The sequence below is a fragment of the Terrapene carolina genome, unplaced genomic scaffold (assembly GCF_002925995.2).
Source record: "Terrapene carolina triunguis isolate 2854851 unplaced genomic scaffold, T_m_triunguis-2.0 Scaffold715, whole genome shotgun sequence".
Lineage (NCBI taxonomy): Eukaryota > Metazoa > Chordata > Testudines > Emydidae > Terrapene > Terrapene triunguis.
Genome location: NW_020665066.1, coordinates 1,171,725 through 1,192,077, shown reverse-complemented (window position 1 = coordinate 1,192,077; position 20,353 = coordinate 1,171,725). Strand labels below are relative to the sequence as shown.

Sequence of the window (20,353 nt, the reverse complement as noted above, 5' to 3'; positions counted from 1 at the left end):
CAGCACCTTGTGTGTGCCATTGGAGTACAAATAATAATACTAATGCAGGGTTTGCCACTAGCAAAATCAGACCCCTTACACACAAAGGCACCTGATTCTCAAAAGCTTTATAATTTGTGTAGCTATTTACACCTGGGAAAAATGAATGTAAAAAAACCCTACCAAACCAGTCTGGCAGCATTTTACACAGGTGTAAATGACTACACTAGAGTGCTCTTCTCTTTTAACTTGATAGATTGGTGCTAACATGCTGTTCCTGAGATACTTCATATTGTCTTTTAGTCTTGGTGCCCATGAATCCAAGAAATGTCACTGCCTGATGCTGCTACAAATGGGTAAATAAAATAGCAAATAACTAAGCAAGAAACATGCTTTCGGTATGGTCCAGATCCAGGTCCCTTTGAAGTTAATAGCAGTTTTGCCACTGGCTTCAATGGGAGCAGTACTGCAAAATAATCTGCAGCAATTGGTAACTCTTGAATGAATATGCTGTACATGCTTGTTTTATCAGCATCTGACTTCTGTCAATATTTTGAAAGCAGAAATGGATATAATAAACACTCAATACACTCATATTGGATACAATTCACCCGTAGGCAGTGGGATTGCACAAGGCCTATGCATTGCATAAAACTCACTTAAACTCTGTACTGATGTCATAATTGCAATTTAAATTGCACCTAGGCCTAGTTCTGCCCGACCTTCACTGGGGTGAATTTCTCCCCTCTGTGAATGCACATGCTTCATAGTAAATGGGAATCGCCTAGTTTAGTCACCATTTCAAATTCTGAAGCCAAGGATTTCTAAGGTCACAAATGTGGTAGTTACCTACATTCCTGCTTATTAATATAGAGTTTGTTATTGTTATCACAAACACATTATTACCACTATTATTATGGGCACATACACACAAGAGGGCTACCTTAGGATGCATCTTTGTCTTGGCTTCCCTAAAACCAGCAGGCTGACTCTCTGCACATTATGCCGGGAAGCGGTTTAATAGTTGGTGAACATATTCTGTGTTTTAGTGCAGCCCCCCGGCCTTGAGAGACATGACAGACCCTCTGTTTGCCTCTGGCAGGTCTAATCTGCATGGATTTCTGTGCAGGGCAGCCAAAATATAGTTCAAAATAGCCACAGGAGCATAATAAGCTTGTGTTTATTTGGGGGCATAAATCCAGATGTGAGCAGGAATTTGGTCTTCTGAATATAAACTGAAGTCTGAGACAATACAACAGATTAAGGTGAATATGGGATTAAACAATTGACACCATACTGGGATGTTATAGTCAAGAATATTTAAATAATAACAAAAGGTTTAGCATAATTCTGGATTGTTTTTAATTTGGACTATACCACAACAACAGTTCACATAAAATACCAGAGACTAAAGCATATAATCTGTCAATATGATATTAATACGTGGGTGACAATGATGATTTACTTGGATGGTAGCTTGTGTTAGGCCCTGTACACACACATAACAAAAGGGCAGCCCCTGCCCCAAAGAGCTTACAATCTAACTACGTATTATCCATTTGGCAGTTTGCAAGTGTAATTATCAAAATGGCTAATACAAAATTGTGGGCAAGTGTTAACTACCAGCTACTATCCTTTCTTACAAAATCCACAACATGAAATACAATGCGAGGGCTAGCTCTAGCTAAATAAACCATCATAACCGTCTTTAATGTTTTTTCGTAAATCACATTTATATGATCTAAAACCCCCTCATGTTTGAAGAACGTTATGAAGATTGAAGCCAAGCAGTTGAAAGGTAGGAAAGGCCAGACGGAAGGTTGTCTGTGTCTCCTGCATTCAGAGGGCCTGGGCATATACCTGATGTTAGTCTTGAATGACAGGAGCACCTAAACAACAAGGAGTCTGGTGGCACCTTAAAGACTAACAGAGCAGGTACTCTCCTGCTTCCCGCAGTGCCCAGGCGAGAGAGGCCTCAGGGCAGGACTGGGAGCTGGGTAGTGAAGCGGCTCCTTGTCGCTAGTAGCTGCAGCGTGACGGATCTGTGTGTATGTGAGGGGGAAAGCCCCCGGGGAGAGCACGGGCCTGTCCGGAGAAGGCTGGCTCCGGAAATTACACGGCGCGGGCAGCACGCGTGGCCCTGGGAGTAGCGAGCGCCCAGTTACCCGCAGCCCAGCCAAGCTCCCCTGCACCGCCTCCCGTCACAGGGTCCCCGCCCTGTCCTCTCCGCCCGCCGCCCGAGCGCTGCCCCGGCGCAGGCGGGGCTTCAGGCGGGAAGGGGCTGGGCTGCGCGAGGCCGCCGGGTTGGGCCCATGGAGGCGGCGCGGACGCTGTTTGCTTGGGTAGGTTGGTGCCTCCGGGGCAGGCGCCCTGAGCCGTGGAGGGGAGGCTGCTGCCGCCGGGGGCACGTGGGCGAGGAGGGGGGCGGGTTTGCGTCCTGTGCAGGGAAAAGGGGGAAGAAGCAGGAGGCTGGGAAGGTATTTTTTTCCCATTCTCTCCCCCCCCCCCCCCCCCCCCCCCCCCAATTCCCTCTTCCCTAAAACCAAATTAGGGCCCCTCTGCAAGAGCAAAGCCCCCCCCCCCCGCCCTCCGCCCGCACCAGTGGGAGCCGGACTGTAGCTCTCTGTGCCTGCAGGGGCTGTGTGGGGTGTCGCGTGCAGATGCACCTTGAGCGTGATTTCGGAGCCTTTTGCCGGTGGGATAATGGGTCCCCCTCATAAAGCCCCAGACGTGGCCCTCACAGGCCGGCGTGGGACCCTGCATCATTAGTTCTGGGACGGGGGCTGTGGCTGAAAGGGGGCTAGCCGCGCCCCCGGGGCTGGGCAGAGCGCCGAGAGCTCTGCCGGAGTGTCCCGAATGCTGCGCTTCGCAATAGCGGGGCAGCTGCAGCGCCTGGGTGTCACTACAGAACGGTGTAAATGGGTTTCACCCCCTTCTGCCCTTTTATTTGTCAAATTTCTCACAGAAAATCTACAGACAAGCCCATGCCCGGGTATAGGGTGACCAGACAGCAAGTGTGAAAAATCGGGACGGGGGTGGGGGGTAATAGGAGCCTATATAAGAAAAAGACCCCCAAATTGGGACTGTCCCTATAAAATCAGGACATCTGGTCACCCTGCCCGGGAATTCTCTCCGTGGCGAGTTCTGAGCTGTGGCAGGTCTGAGACGTTGCTGGAGTCTTGTAACAGTCCTGGCTGCAAAGCCGAGGGGTGGGGGAAACTGCTAACTTTCCAGGACTCCTTTGAGCTGCGACTATCTTGCATAAAGTAGACTGAGCAGATTGCAGCCACCGTTGTGTTTAATATAGAGGGACTGACCAAGAAGATTACAGGGCATAGCGTGAATGCAGCCTGCCACTCCCTGTGCATGGGCAGGCTACCGGCCCAATGAAATCACTGGGGCTGGAACTATTTTATAGTAGGGGTGCTGAAGGCAGAAACCATGTATTTGGGTTGTTGTTACTACTTCAAGGCAGCGGGTGCTGGAGCACCCCTAGTTCCAGCCCCTATGGTAGGGCTCCTTGCAAGGACAGCAGTTCACCCATGTGCACAATTGCAGGGTCGAGCCCTAGATTTATAACAAGTGGGAACATTGTATGCTGGGTCCAGTGGTCTCCTCAGGTTGCCTGTATTAAAGATCAGTGTGGCTATGCCTATGCGTTGCATTGTTGAACTCTGTGGGTTCGCCTTTGCTACTCCTGATGCAATTCTAGTGCACACATTATGGGCATTGCTATTTGTATGTTTGAGTGTAGCAAAGCCTTCCCTTATACAAACATGCCACACTGAATAAAAGTGCTAAAAAATAAATAGCAAAAGGCCATGGAACGGTTGTATTAAAGCTCTCTCGATTTCTGGAGCTACCTTGTTAATCTTCACATAGAACAGATTGGGTGCTTCTATGCTTCCTTTTTAATGTTTATCTTTGTGATCCTCCCCTTTCTGATCCCATTTGAAAAAGTTCAGAAATAAAATATATTTTCTGAAAGATTTCTACATTATGCCTCCCCCCCCTCCCACGCAGTGTGAGAGAATCTCAGCAGCTGTGTGTATTTTGAGAACTGCTACTGTCCAAAGTTTTTGAAAAAAATCCTTGCTAGGAGTTTGAGAGAGGAGCTTGCTCTGGCAAGTGTCGGGTCCTATGCCATCAACGTCTACAGAATTTAAGCTTTTATTTAAAAAAGAAATCAAATTTCTGTTTTTTATTGTTGTGAAGATCACCTTATAAATGTGAGTGGAATGTGATGTCTGCCTGAGACTGCTGACACTCCAGTGCCACCTCTGCTACTTTATAGCTTTGCTAAGCATTAGCAGTGTGAAATTAACCAACTCAAGGCCAAATTGGGGTTGCTTTTCAGAACCACGGTTGCCATTTTTCACACAGTAAATAAGCACCCTGACTTTCACAATAAGCCAAAAATCAAGATAATCCCATTTCAAAACAAGCCAATCCATAAGAATCCCAACACTCTATGTGACTAGATCCCCCCCAGTGTGCAGTCTGGAACTGTGGTGGGCCCGCTTGCCCCTGCTTGCCGGGAGCCTATCAAAAAAAAAAAAAAAAAACAAGCAACAAGCTACAAGCCAAAAACTAACCAACAAGTGATTCACAAGCCAATTAAGCCAAAACCAAGCCCAATTTCTGCGTTTTTAAAGTGGGTTTGGCATGTCTGTTCAGAACCCTATTTAAAGGTTTCTGGGAATGGACACCTGAAAATGTGTTCTCTCTCTCTCCCTCCCTCTCTGCAGTGTACCATTGCAATGTGTCATATGATAATACAGTCACCTGGTATCCACCAAAAATAATCCATTAGTAGCTGATTGTGCCTTGGCCTTTACACCGTGGAAGAGGGAGCCAATGGGCTATGCATGCCACGGCCCATATGCAAAAAGATCATAGCTGCTGACTTGTCAGTCTGCATTCTGCTCAAATATCTGCATGGTTTATGCACAAGTTTCCCCCTTCCCTTTGAAGTCAAGAGGAGTTTTGCCATTGACTTCAATGAGACCAGGATTTCAGCTGTGGTGCATAAAGGAGACATCGGAGGTATGGTGTGGATAGCTATAGTTGCCCCTACCTGCTCTGATTCTCACCCACAAATTCTGGTGTGCAGTAGCCATATTGGTCAAAAATAATCATAATACAAATTTGCAAGAATAAGTGGAGATAGGCACCTCAGGCAACTGGAAACCTTATTCCCCCATCCTGAAAGCTGCTAGCTGCCCAAGGTATCCATCTTCTGTCTTTCTGCTGTCTTGCCTTGCCCTTTTCCCCCCCAGCATCTAATTGTGTTATACTCCTTGCAGTGAGTATGTAAGTTTCCCTCCTAGAAGAGTTGTACAGTTAGTGAGTGGTGATAAATCACCAAACCATCTGATGATATATGTACTATTTATAATTGAGTGATTAACACCAATTTCCAGCTTCCGAATGGGCTGGAATCTCGAAATTTGTTGCAGGCCATGCAGTGCAGCCAAAAATCCCTAAAATGAACGTTGACCTCTCCATCCAAGTGCCCTTTTGTGATACAGTCTTAAAATTTGCTACATTCATTTCTTATTAATTGATACCATCTCTCTTTAAGACACATTGTTATACCAATAGAATAAAACCCAGCAGGATCTTATTAAGAGGGATAAGGCAAAGATGCCACATTTATTGTAAATATAATGGTAAAGCAAAAGATAAAAGTAAACAACGTTGTTTGACTACTTATTCCTATCACTACTTATTCCTTATACACACACACATATATATAGAGAGAGATTCATTTACACAATTATTTATTTAAGTTCTGTATAGGTGTTATAGTTACCAGCCTAGAAGTTGCTCATGCCAAGTTACTGGCCAGGTATCTTGGTCATGAGGATGGAGCCGAGTCTGTGTTAGATGCACCTGTTGCTCTTGGAGGTTGGCAGCAGAACCAGAGACTCAAAGTCATCAGTCTTGAGAGTCAATTCTTATAGGAATTAATTCCTATGTTAGTCTATGGGAGCTGTTTCATTTTGCTGTTGCTGACTCAATCAGCAGATGGCACATTCCTGGGAATATTCCTGGTGGCTCCAAACTGTCCAAAGTTTGTGTTTCTCATCCTTCCAGGTGATGGGGTGGATCCCAGTTTACCCTCCGGGGGTTATCTGGTCATCCACTTGACACATTCTTCGGCCGATGGATACTTCCTTTCTAGGCTGGCACCTCCCTAACCATTCATGTATATCAAGCATTCATCGGCATACATTTCATATCTTAACCATATTTTAATTTACTGTCTCCACCACTTTTGGGGTGTGTGCTAATTCATTTGAGTCTCCCGGCCCTTTAATCACAGAGGGTGGGGGGTCTGTCCTGGGAGCCGTTGCTATTACAATGAAGTGAAAGTCACTTAACGGCTTATAGTGTTTGTTTACATTGTATCAATTACTTCAAGAACAAAGTCAGTTAACTTGTTTGTAAGTTTTACATAGTAATAAAGTATCTTTCACAGGATAGATACAATCAATGGTTTCTACAGACAGCAGCTTACAAGTTTTAACAGAAGACCCAAGAGATTTTTGTACTTGGTGAAACTGTTGGATTTTAAAGTGTGGGGGACAAATTATGAGGGGGTCACTGTCACTTGGGGGAATCACTGTTAGTACCTTCTTTAAAATCCCTACAATATCAGGTGCTCCATAACCAGTGTGGGAGAGAGAAAGAACCCAGATGAGGCAGGGGATTTGAGGTGGAAAAGGGCCAGTGAAAAATCCTAATGATTAATTTCTGCTTGGGGGCAGTAATTTTGGGTCTGAGGTCACCAACACTCAGTAACAGGTTTTTGCTAAGTATGTTGTTGAAGGCAAGTAAATGTGCTATTGGAATTGATGTTGATAGCAGTCCATGAGTCTGGCTGATCTGACTATCAACTAATGCTGTTGAGAAGCCTCAAAGACATTTTAAGACTTCCCATATTTTATTTTCAGTGGTTACTTTGTGCTATTCAATTATCTGGCTTGGTTTTAGCTTATAAATATACCAGTAGCTTCTCTTTATGCCCTCTCTGAGTTAAAAGAGCTGACTAATGAGAGACAAGTGTTTCCATTTCACCTGTTCCAAGTTCCAAATGAGACAGCATGTGCTTCTTACTTCATTTTGGGGGTGTTATGCTGAGAGAACATCTACATTAATGAAAACTTAGCGGAGGGTGTTTACATTTATTAGCATAATTATTACATGCATAATTTTAACACTAACAAGCCTTACCCATTCTTTAGTAGGCACACTGGGCTAAACTCAGCACTGATATATTCAGGCACAATTCCATCAATAGCATCGTAGTTGTACTAGCATACATCAGTAGTGAATTTGGCTCAAAGTGCCTAAAATTATTTTGCCAAATTTTCTTAGGGTATGTCTACACTACGAAATTAGGTCGAATTTATAGAAGCCGGTTTTATAGAAATCGGTTTTATACAGTCGATTGTGTGTGTCCCCACATAAAATGCTCTAAGTGCATTAAGTCGGCGGACCGCGTCCACAGTACCGAGGCTAGCGTCGACTTCCAGAGCATTGCACTATGGGTAGCAATCCCACAGTTCCCGCAGTCTCCACCGCCCATTGGAATTCTGGGTTGAGATCCCAATGCCTGATGATGCAAAAACAGTGTCGCGGGGGGTTCTGGGTACATGTCGTCAGGCCCCTCCCCTTCCATCAGAGCAATGGCAGACAATCGATTCGCGCCTTTTTACCTGGGTTACCTGTGCAGACAACATACCACAGCAAGCATGGAGCCCGCTCAGCTCAGCTCAGCTCACCGTCACCATATGTCATCTGGGTGCCGGCAGACGTGATACTGCATTGCTACACAGCAGCAGCTAATTGCCTTTTGGCAGGAGATGGTGCAGTATGACTGGTAGCCGTCATCGGCTGTCTGGGTGCTGGTAGACATGGGGCTGCATTGCTACACAGCAGCAGCTCCTTGCCTTTTGGCAGTGGATGGTGTATTACGACTGGTATCCGTCATCGTCATATTCCTCAGTGAGTTCGATCAGAGGCACCTGGGCAGACATGTTTTGTCTCCTGGCCTATTGAACCATCTTGACGATGATGGCTAGCAGTCGTAGTACAGCATTTTCTGCCAAGCACCCAGAAGATGGCGATGGCCATCAGTCATGGTGCACCGTCTGCTGTCAGCTTAAGATGTAAAAAATAGATGGACCAGATTTGTTCTGTATTCATTTGCTTCCCCCTCCCTCCGTGAAATCAATGGCCTGCTAAACCCAGGGTTTTGAGTCAATATTTGGGGGGGCCATTCTGTGTGACAGTTGTTTGTGTTTCTCCCTGATGCACAGCCACCTTTGTTGATTTTAATTCCCTGTAAGCCATGTCGTCACTCGCCCCTCCCTCCCTCCGTCAGACAATAGTTTTGCACCTTTTTTCAGCCCAGACGCCATAGCACTGGGATCATGGAGCCTGCTCAGATCACCACGGCAATTATGAGCACTATGAACGCCACGCGCATTGTCCTGGAGTATATGCAGAGCCAGAACATGCCAAAGCAAAACCAGGCGAGGAGGCGATTGCAGTGATTGCAGTGTGGCGACAAGAGTGATGAGGAAATTGACATGGACATAGACCTCTCACAAAGTACAGGCCCCAGCAATGTGCAAATCATGGTGTTACTGGGGCAGGTTCATGCTGTGGAACGCCGATTCTGGGCCCGGGAAACAAGCACAGACTGGTGGGACTGCATCGTGTTGCAGGTGTGGGACGATTCCCAGTGGCTGCAAAACTTTCGCATGCGTAAGGGCACTTTCATGGAACTTTGTGACTTGCTTTCCCCTGCCCTGAAGAGCCAGAATACCAGGATGAGAGCAGCCCTCACAGTTGAGAAGTGAGTGGCGATAGCCCTGTGGAAGCTTGCAATGCCAGACAGCTACCGGTCAGTCGGGAATCAATTTGGAGTGGGCAAATCTACTGTGGGGGCTGCTGTGATCCAAGTAGTCAACGCAATCAAAGACCTCCTGATATCAAGGGTAGTGACTCTGGGAAACGTGCAGGTCATAGTGGATGGCTTCGCTGCAATGGGATTCCCAAACTGTGGAGGGGTGATAGACGGAACCCATATTCCTATCTTGTCACCGGAGCACCAAGCCACTGAGTACATAAACCGCAAGGGGTACTTTTCAATGCTGCTGCAAGCCCTGGTGGATCACAAGGGACGTTTCACTAACATCAACGTGGGATGGCCGGGAAAGGTACATGATGCTCGCGTCTTCAGGAACTCTGGTCTGTTTCAAAAGCTGGAGGAAGGGACTTTCTTCCTGGACCAGAAAATAACCGTTGGGGATGTTGAAATGCCTATCGTTATCCTTGGGGACCCAGCCTACCCCTTAATGCCATGGCTCATGAAGCTGTACACAGTCAGCCTGGACAGGAGTCAGGACCTGTTCAACTATAGGCTGAGCAAGTGCCAAATGGTGGTGGAATGTGCATTTGGACGTTTAAAAGCGCGCTGGCGCAGTTTACTGACTCGGATAGACCTCAGCGAAGCCAATATTCCAATTGTTATTGCTGCTTGCTGTGCGCTCCACAATATCTGTGAGAGTAAGGGGGAGACATTTATGGCGGGGTGGGAGGTTGAGGCAAATCGCCTGGCCGCTGATTATGCGCAGCCAGACACCAGGGCGGTTAGAAGAGCACAGCAGGGCGTGGTGCGCATCAGAAAAGCTTTGAAAACGAGTTTTGTGACTGGCCAGGCTACGGTGTGAAACTTCTGTTTGTTTCTCCTTGATGAACCCTCCCCCCCCCCCATTCACTCTACTTCCCTGTAAGCTAACCACCCTCCCCTCCCCCCTTCGAGCACCACTTGCAGAGGCAATAAAGTCATTGTTACTTCACATTCATGCATTCTTTATTAATTCATCACACAACTAGGGGGATAACTGCCAAGGTAGCCCGGGAGGGGTGGGGGAGGAGAGAAGCACTGGGTGTGGGAGAGGAGGGAAGGACAAGGACACATTGCAGTTTAAAACTTTAAAACTTTAACTCTTATTGAAGGCCAGCCTTCTGATGCTTGGGCAATCATCTGGGGTGGAGTGGCTGGGGGCCGGAGGCCCCCGCACTGCGTTCTTGGGCATCTGGGTGAGGATGCAATGGGACTTGGGGAGGAGGGCTGTTGGTTACACAGGGGCTGTAGCAGCAGTCTCTGCTCCTGCTGCCTTTCCTGCAGCTCAACCAGCAGCCGGAGCATTGACTCTTGTCTTCTGTCAGCAAGCTGACGCCACCTATCCTCTTCAGCCCGCCACTTGCTCTCTTCAGCCCGCGATTCAGCCTGCCACCTCTCCTCTCGTTCATATTGTGCTTTTTTGCACTCTGACATTGACTGCCTCCGCGCATTCTGCTGTGCTCTGTCAGTGTGGGAGGACATCTGGAGCTCCGAGAATATATCATCCCGAGTCCACCGTTTTCTCCTTCTAATCTTCACTAGCCTCTGTGAAGGAGAAATATTTGCAGCTGGTGGAGGAGAAGGGAGAGGTGGTTAAAAAAGACACATTTTAGAGAACAATGGGTACACTCTTTCACGTTAAATTTTGCTGTTCACATTACACAGCACATGTGCTTTCGTTACAAGGTCGCATTTTTCCTCTTATATTGAGGGCCAGCCGGTTTGGTGTGAGAGATCACTCACACAGTGCCAGGCAACAGATTTTGGCTTGCAGGCAGCCATGGTAAGCCACAGTCTTTTGGGTTTTTTAACCTTCTTAACATGTGGGAATGGTTTCAAACAGTAGTGCCCTCATTTCCCATACCAAGCTCCCATTGGATTGGCCATTTAAAATGGGTTTGCAATGTAAAAGGAAGGGCTGCGGTTTCCGGGTTAACATGCAGCACAAACCCAACTCCCCCCCCCACCCAATTCTCTGGGATGATCACTTCACCCCTCCCCCCTACCGCGTGGCTGACAGCGGGGAACATTTCTGTTTAGCCGAGCAGGAACGGGCGCCTCTGAATGTCCCCTTAATAAAATCACCCCATTTCAACCAGGTGACCGTGAATGATATCACTCTCCTGAGGATAACAAAGGGAGATAAGGAATGGATGTTGTCTGCATGCCAGCAAACACCGGGACCATACGCTGCCATGCTTTGTTATGCAATGATTCCAGACTACGTGCTACTGGCCTGGCGTGGTAAAGTGTTCTACCATGGTGGATGGGATAAGGCAGCCCTCCCCAGAAACCTTTTGCAAAGGCTTTGGGAGTACATGAAGGAGAGCTTTCTGGAGATGTCCCTGGAGGATTTCCGTTCCATCCCCATACACGTTAACAGACTTTTCCAGTAGCTGTACTGGCCGCGATTGCCAGGGCAAATTAATCATTAATCATTAAACACGCTTGCTTTTAAACCATGTGTAATATTTACAAAGGTACACTCACCAGAGGTCCCTTGTGTGCCCTCAGGGTCTGGGAGCACGCCTTGGGTGAGTTCGGGGGTTACTGGTTCCAGGTCCAGGGTGATAAACATATCCTGGCTGTTGGGGAAACCGGTTTCTCCGCTTCCTTGCTGTGAGCTATCTTCATTGTCTTCATCATCATCTTCCTCGTACCCCGAACCCGCTTCCCTGTTGCGTGATTCTCCATTGATGGAGTCAAAGCACACGGTTGGGGTAGTGGTGGCTGCACCCCCTAGCATGGCATGCAGCTCCACGTAGAAGCGGCATGTTTGCGGCTCTGCCCTGGACCTTCCGTTTGCCTCTCTGGCTTTGTGGTAGGCTTGCCTTAGCTCCTTAATTTTCACTTGGCACTGCTGTGCGTCCCTGTTATGGCCTCTGTCCTTCATGGCCTTTGAGACTTTTTCTAATATTTTGCCATTTCGTTTACTGCTACGGAGTTCAGCTAGCACTGATTCATCTCCCCATATGGCGAGCAGATCCCGTACCTCCCGTTCTGTCCATGCTGGAGCTCTTTTGCGATCCTGGGACTCCATCATGGTTACCTGTGCTGATGAGCTCTGCGTGGTCACCTGTGTTCTGCATGCTGGGCAAACAGGAAATGAAATTCAAAAGTTCATGGGGCTTTTCCTGTCTACCTGGTCAGTGCATCTGAGTTGAGAGTGCTGTCCAGAGTGGTCACAATGAAGCACTGTGGGATAACTCCCGGAGGCCAATAACGTCGAATTCTGTCCACACTACCCCAAATCCGACCCGCAAAGGCCGATTTTAGCGCTAATCCCCTCGTCGGAGGTGGAGTAAAGAAACCGGTTTAAAGGGCCCTTTAAGTCGAAAAAAGGGCTTCGTCGTGTGGACGTGTCCAGGCTTAATTCGATTTAACGCTGCTAAATTCGACCTAAACTCGTAGTGTAGACCAGGCCTTAGTTAGCCAGGGATACATTTTATTTGTACAATTATAAAAAGGAATTTGGAAATATTCAGCAGCTTTTCTGAGGAATATTTGACAAGCCCAGGGCTGCATAAAAAGAACACAGCTTATGCCATTCATATCACTGTGGGTTGAGGGTTTGTATAATAAGGAAACAGATGCATGCAAAAAATAAGCAAATTTTGGCATAGAGAAATGGGATAGCTGTTTTTTAAAATAATCAGCCAGATGTTCACAGAAGGTCTCCGCTTAGGGACTTATTTGGTAAACTAGTGAGAGTGGTGGCCATTGATACTATGTATGGTACCACAGTGCAGACAATTCATAGTTTTCCTTACGACAGTCCATGTTGTTTGAATGAGAAGCTGCACTGGAATTGATTTGCTGCTGCACGGTGGGAAGGATGGTTTAGTAGAGCACTGGACTGGGACTGAGGAGTCCTAGATTCAGTTTCTGGCTTAGCCACAGACTTGCCATGTGACCTTGGGCAGATCACTTAATCTATTTTTTGCCTCAGTTCTGCATTTGTAAAATGGGGATAATACTTTTTACCTGACAGGGATGGTGTGAGACTAAAATTCAGGAAGGGGAGTGAGGCGCTCAGTAACTATGGAACTGAGGGCAACATAAGTACTTAAGAATTGACTGCCCACAGCTTTATGGACTGCATCAGTGATGCTGACTACCTTATTTTTCTGCATCTCAAGTTGTGAACTTAAACCCTCCCATGATTTAAAATGTAGTATAAACCTTGCTCAGCAGCTCTGGAAATCAGTTCCTGTACTGTACTGTACTGTACAACATTCTGCATTACATACTGTATTTCTCTAAAAAGAGGCGTTCCCTTGCTTAAGATGCATCATGGCAGATGTTGTGATTTCTGTGATAAATATGGATTCTGTATGGATTGCAATTGCAAATATTTTTATATGAGTACTAGTTATGGAGAATCCTGCATGTGTACGCCAGCAGTTAGGCACTTCACATTTTTATATTCTTTAATACCTAGTAGTTTATTAATGCGTCTCTTACACTTTTACATAGTAACTTTTATCCCTATGTTTGTGGTTTATAACAGGTCCTATGTGTATCTGCTACAGTTTTACATGCATACAGTAGGCATTGCCATGCATCTTTTAAATATTATGCACAATACAGCAATTGCCACTTTGTCTCAATCCATTTGCCCACTCAGGCTTCTACTTTACCCAGTGCAAATAGTCTTAGGAAATTATAATCTGATTCTAATAATATTTCAGGTTACAGGGGAGAAAAATTAAACTATTTAATAGATTTTAAAACCAGATGGGACCATCATGTAATTCTAGTTTGACCTGTTGCATGATGCAGGACATAGAATTTCACCAAATGATTCCCGCATCAAGTACATAACTGCTGTGAAAATATTGCATCTTGCAAATTCTAGTCTGAATTTGTCTAGCTTCACCTTCCAGCTATTGGATCGTGTTATGCCTTTGTCTGCTAAATTAAAGAATTTCTACTTCAGAAATATTGTCCCGATGTAGATACTTACAGACTATGATCGAGTCACCTCTTAACCCTCTCTTGAATAAACAAAATAGATTGATCGTTAGAGCCCTGTGCGGGTACAAAATTTGAGCCGCGATCTGCAAACATGATATAAAGCAGATATCTGCAGATTTGCAGGGCTCTAGATATAAAATTTGTATCTGCATCCATCAGCAATCTGCAAACATGGTCCGCGGATATCCCCATCCACAAAGTGGATAGCTGCAGATTTGCAGGGCTCTATCGATCGTTAGTCTCTCACTGTAAATGCAGGTTTTCTAGACCTAAAATCCTTCTTGTAGGTTTTTTCTGAACCTTTTTCAATTTGTCAACATCCTTTTTAAAGAGTGGACACCAGAAGTGGACACAATATTTCAGGAATGGTCTCACAAATACTGTATGTGCAATGGTAATACCATCTCTTTACTTCTAATCAGTACCCACTCCTTTTTTAAAAATTTCCTCAACAAAATTCATGTAAGACTGCAAGATTTAAAAATGGAGGTGCCAACAAACTTTGCAAAGTGCTTAGGTGGACCTGCTGCTGTTTGAATGAAATACAGCTCTTAAAGTGTATAATATTATACATGCAGTATTCATCTCTTTCAGCAGCACTGCAAACTTGTGAAGTCTTAAGTACTAGTGCAGGGTTCGGCAACCTTTCAGAACTGATGTGCTGAGTCTTCATTTATTCACTCTAATTTAAGGTTTCGCGTGCCAGTAATACATTTAAATGTTTTTAGAAGGTCTCTTTCTATAAGTCTATAATATATAACTAAACTATTGTTGTATGTAAAGTAAATAAGGTTTTTAAAATGTTTAAGAAGCTTCATTTAAAATTAAATTAAAATGCAGAGCCCCCCCGGACCGGTGGCCAGGACCCGGGAAAATCAGCTTGCGTGCTGCCTTGGGCACACATGCCATAGGTTGCCTACCCCTGTACTAGTGGATAAAAGTGGCTGATGTTTAATGACAAAAGCATGTTGAACTTGCACTATCTGATGCCTGCTCAGTAATTTTTAAGGGTTTGCATATAATGGGCCTAAGATCCGAGGTATCTGTGTTCTAAGTTCTGCATAACAAAATACGGACAAGTTGAGTTTTTGCAAACCCTAAATAAACCCATTTCTAATTAAAGGCTAATAAATTGCTTTATCAATAAAGCTCTTTCATATTTTTATTTTTCTGTATGTGTTTAAAGGGTGCAAACAGCTATGGGCAGCTCGGCCTTGGTCATAAAGAGGATGTGCTGTTGCCTCAGTCTCTGAAAGATTTTTCCTGCAAACATCAAAACATTAAGAGCATTGCTGGAGGAGGAGGACACTCTGCAGTTATTACTGGTAACAGACATTCACATGACGTGCAATGCAAGGACTGGCATGTTTCTGAATGAGAATCTTCTTGCTGGGCATCGCTCGCAGGGCCGGCTCCAGGCACCAGGCAACCAAGCTGGTGCTTGGGGCGGCACCTGGAGGGGGGCGGCGCGGCGCTCCGGCTGCCGGGGAGAGCGGGGCCACAGCCGGGCTCGCCGCCCTCCCCCTGGCGCTCTGGCCGCCCTCCCCCCCCCCGCGCCCTCCCCCCGGCCGCCCTGCCCCCAGCGCTCTGGCCGCCGGGGGGAGAGCTGAGCCCCAGCCGGGGCTCGCCGCCCTCTCGCCGCCCTGCCCCCAGCGCTCTGGCCGCCGCGGGGGAGGGGGGAGAGCCGAGCCCCCGCCGGGGCTCGCCGCCCTCCTCCCAGGGCTCCGGCCGCCCCGCCCCCGCTCCGGCTGGAGGCTTTTTTGCCTGGGGCGGCAAAAAAGCCAGAGCCGGCCCTGATCGCTCGGTGCTGTGCTGCCACCTATGTGTGGATTGCAGTTTCTAGCAAGTGCCAATTCTAATTGCAAAGCGGAAAAGTTATTTGCTGCCAATGAGTTGAATTGTTTTGGAGAGGAGTTATGTTATTTCAGTTGCCTCTAATGGTCATTTTATGATTATGTGATAATTATTTCTTAGCCTGTTCTACCTGCTTATTATGCAAGAGGGTTCATTACTTTTGGGGGGAAGAGAGGATATTTCACTTTGAAAAGGTAGGTTATTCCTTACCTTGAGTGGTGTCCAAACCCCTGATTGGAAAGTTCTACCATAAATAATGGCTACTTAGGAAGTAGGAAGGATATGAAGGAGAAAGTGAATAGGATGAAAGACTTCACTCTGAAACACTGAGAGGGAGCAGTGTTAATGTTAAAATCATCTCCCTTGGCAGTCACATTCTCCGTGGCTGTGTCTACACAAGAAAGAAAAGTGTATTTTTAATTTGTTAAAGATATATACTTTTATCTTGAGAAGATAAGGCCTATGCACACAGTGCTAATTTATCGCAGGATCACAATGTGTGTATGATTCTGTTTGCCTGTGTTATGACTGTGACAGTGGTTTTATTTTGCAGGTGCAGGAGAACTCTTTGTATGTGGCCAAAACAAAGAAGGGCAATTGGGACTCAATCACACTGAGGATGTCCTGTGTTTTACTTCCTGCACTGCACTGTCTAGTGTTTGTGTGATACAAGTGGCCTGTGGTTGGGATTTTACAATCATACTTACTGGTAAGTCCATCTCACTAATAATAATACCTAGCTCTTATATAGTGCTTTCATCAGCATATCTGAAAGTGCTTTACAAATGAGATCAGTATCATTATCTCCATTTTACAGATGGGGAAACTGAGACTCAGAGCAGTGAAACGACTTGCCCAAGGTCACCCAGCAGGCCAGTGGCAGAGCCAGAAATTGAATTCAGGTCTCCCAATCCAGTGCTCTGTCCACTAGGCCACACTGTCTCCCACTAGGGCCTGGAGAAATATTATGAAATACAGTAAAAGCACAGAGCTCTGTCGTACCAAGGTCTGTACAAAGCCTGAGTGCTCAGAGGTTTTATGCTCTTTGCTTTGCAAGTGGAATTGCTGTATGTTCCGCACACTCCCTCTTCAGTTATCTTTAGACCTTTACTGAATATGGTTTATAAGAACACAAGCCCTTCAGCTTTTTGAAAAGGGACAGTTCAGTTCTTTATATGCTGTGCTGTGGTATCTTGTATATAGTTCTTTTCATGATGTGTTATGGTATCTTGCTTATAACCATAAATGTACCCTAAGGTATAATGTTATGAGTTGCACTGCTCCAACAAGGCTGTATTATGTTGCAGGAAATGGCCAAGTTTTATCCTGTGGATCTAACTCTTTTGGACAACTAGGAGTCCCTCAAACTTCAGGAGGATGTTTGATCCCACAAAAGATTGAGGTAAAGACTCAAGAAAGTTGTTCTCTACAGATCTGGTCCTGTTTTCAGCGCCCCATACAAAACTCAGTAAAATCAGTGGAAAGTCTCCTATGGATTTCAGTGAGTTTTGGATCAAGCCCTTGGACTCATTGAAGACAACAGAATTACTCGTGTGAATGATAAATATCCAGGATTAGGCATTTTAAGAGAGTGAACACTGTTGTAGACATTAGAAAGTCAGCAGTTCAGGAAGTGTGTGTGTGTGTGTGTTTTAAATGAAGAAGGTGCCAACTTTCCTAGAGAAGAATGGTACATTTTGGAAAAGGACATAAAATTTCATCCACACACATTTTAATAGCCACAGTCAACCAAACAATAGGCCAAATCCTCAGATGGTGTAAACTGATTGAAGTCAAAGGAGCAATGTTGATTTTCACCATCTGAGGCTCTGACTCAGGGCGTATAAGGTGTTAGAAATGTTTCAGTACATACTTGAGGAAAGAAGGAAAGGATTTCCACTGATCTTAAATTTTATTTAGTTTCTTAGGGCTTTATGTTGAAAAATTCAAAGGATCGAAGAAGAACTTGTTAAAAAACACAGCTGATTTCAATATAATCAGCTGTGTTCTGGGACGTCTACTGTAGGAAAGTTTTTGTTCAACTGAGTTCCTTCTGCTGGCACATGCTATATAAATGCCAATTCTTTGGTTTTGTGCTTCTGCATTTATAACTTAGCAGTGCAACATAATATGCAGAAAGATCTTTTAGCAAAGGTTGCAGAATCCATTCCTAACATTTTATTTTTTTATAAGAAAAATTAGTGTGAGAAATCAGCACTTTTGATCATCCCTACAATAAGAAACTAGTGTGTGTGCAGGGAAATTAAAATTTTATGGATTTTAGATGCATTTTCTTTGAAATGATAAACGGCAGCTAAAAAAAGAAAGGAAGTGAAAAATACATTAGTATTGTCCTCATTTAACCTCCAAATGTTTATCAAACCATATCAATTAAAAAAAATATGTTTGGAGACTAGGGAATCCCATTCCTTATTGGTCTGTCTCTTGCACTCATAAACGCTGAGGGGGCAGACTCTTAAACCCCAGCCTGTGTTGAAGAATACCTTGCTCCACAGATAGTCATCATTGCAGTCAATGGGAGTACTTATGGGGTAAGGCACTACTCAGCTTGAATAAGGGTATCAGAATCTATCTCTGAAGTAATTGCTTTAAAAATCTTATAAGAAATAGCTACTGAGATTTATGTATCCTCAGAGGAGCTTTACCACTGTTGGCTATGAACCCAGCAGTGTGAATGAATTCCTCATGGCGGCACTATTCTCTCCTTCTAATTAATCCCTATTTACACTTGGGTTTCTATTTTTAGAACATTAATGAAACTCTTTCCTCTCCAAATAAATTCCCATTTCTGTTCCATTGCAGAGAACTCCCGTTCTGTAAAGCTTCAGAAACGGCGAAGTCCTTTCTGGTTCTTTGGTTAGGATTACCAGTCTCATTGCCAATGCCAAAGCCTGTCTGTTGCTTTTTTTAAATTCAGGGACAGCATGGTTATAGAAACGAGAGAAAGACCTGTTAAGTTATCTAGTCCTCTTGGGCACAGGAACTGTGTCATGCCTTGTGTTTGTACAGCACCTACCATCCTTGGAAGCTGCTGCATTACTACTGATAATTATAGTCTACCACCCTGACAATGCAGGCTCATTCTGCATCTACAGTATTTTCTAGTGGGGTTTTACACAGCTGGTATATATCTGTCAATTCCTAATTTAATAAACCACTTGAGCAGTGTTTTGTAAGCACTACTTGTGTTACATTAAATGCTCATGCTTGCTGCCATTTCTTCTATATCAATATTACACCCACAAAACTATGTTAAAAGAATGTTAAGTTTGCAAAATCAAGCCCTCAAGTTAGGAAATGCTAGAATTAAGGCATCCCATGCAACCTTAATTTGGTCCTTCTGTGCATAAGTGTTATAATACAGTTTAATTCAATGTTCATACCTAAAGACAGGGTCTTATAACTGAAGTGTTACACACCATTAACTATAAGTGTGCTGCCAGCTCTGTCTAAATTATTAAATTGCCCATCATCATAGTATGTTGGAACCAGTGAATTGTTTTGCACTGTGGACTAATGTGGCCGCTTGTTACTGATATTTGTTACTGAATATCCAGTATGATAAAAGGGGGACCGTAAAATTGTGTATGTTTGCATCTTAGTTACAAATTGCTGAGATTTCTTCCTTCATGTGAGTATTTTGAGCTCAACTGTTGATCTGCTGCTGTACTATGGCACTTCTGGAAGCTTTGCTTGGTTTTCTTAAGAAATGCCTAAGACTATATTGAAATGAGACTGAAATACATTCTAAAATAAATATCTTTGTGCTGAACTCTGTGACATATAGTCGGTAAATACGATACCATTTTCTTGCATTTGATAAAACAGGTTTCCCTCTGAGAGGTGTAAAATGCAAATTGCAAATATGTTTTTTTCTTATGTTTGAATAGTCCCTCACAGAGAAGGTGGTGAATGTTGCTGCAGGACTCAGACATGCTCTTGCTGCTACAGGTGAATATGCCATCATAAATTTAACTTTTCAGACAGAAATTAATAGTACTTTTATTATGTGAGATGTCTAATAGCTTACATTAAAAAAAGGGGTGGGGGAGGGAAAGGATTTATGATTTTATTCCTATTTGTTACAGAAGCCATAGGAAAATAACGTCTGAATAGTCCTGTCCATGGTAAGGACAGGCATGTTAGGCAAGAACATGATAATGAATATGCTAGAAACACCTCTTTCCAAAAAATGGTGCTGAAAGAAGACTGTCCAAGAGCACAGGGCCAGATTTTCAAAGCTATTTCGATGCCTAAATAGCTTTGAAAATTTGGCCCTTAGTGACTTTTTGGATCTCCTACTATCAGCTGTGCTCTATCTTGGCGGGTCATAGTTTGTATGAAATTTAAGGCCTTATCCTGCAATCTGTTTTCAGAATTCTCCAAGGCTTGATGGGGAGTCTTCCACAGTCATTCTATGGATTTGGCAGGTTTTGCTGCAATCAACAGTCAGCAGGGCCGGCTCCAGGCACCAAACAACCAAGCTGGTGCTTGGGGCGGCACCTGGAGGGGGGCGGTGCGGCGCTCCGGCCGCCGGGGAGAGCAGGGCCACAGCCGGGCTCGCCGCCCTCCCCCTGGCGCTCTGGCTGCCCTCCCCCC

The 20,353-nt window shown here is 45.0% G+C and overlaps 1 protein-coding gene across 3 annotated transcripts in view; it reads left to right on the top strand.

Moving 5' to 3' along the window:
- Window positions 1-2,264: 2,264 nt before the first annotated feature.
- SERGEF (secretion regulating guanine nucleotide exchange factor) overlaps window positions 2,265-20,353 on the top strand; it is a 259,257-nt gene continuing 241,168 nt past the window's right edge. For 2 of the 3 annotated variants that reach the window (XM_024210432.2, XM_029913589.1), the window contains exons 1-5: window positions 2,265-2,321; window positions 15,066-15,204; window positions 16,287-16,442; window positions 17,041-17,135; window positions 19,645-19,705. In XM_024210432.2, the coding sequence (XP_024066200.1) occupies window positions 2,292-2,321; window positions 15,066-15,204; window positions 16,287-16,442; window positions 17,041-17,135; window positions 19,645-19,705 (481 nt within the window). In that variant the 5' untranslated portion in view covers window positions 2,265-2,291. The remainder of the gene's footprint in view (window positions 2,322-15,065; window positions 15,205-16,286; window positions 16,443-17,040; window positions 17,136-19,644; window positions 19,706-20,353) is intronic. The other variant, XM_024210433.2, reaches the window with a different exon arrangement.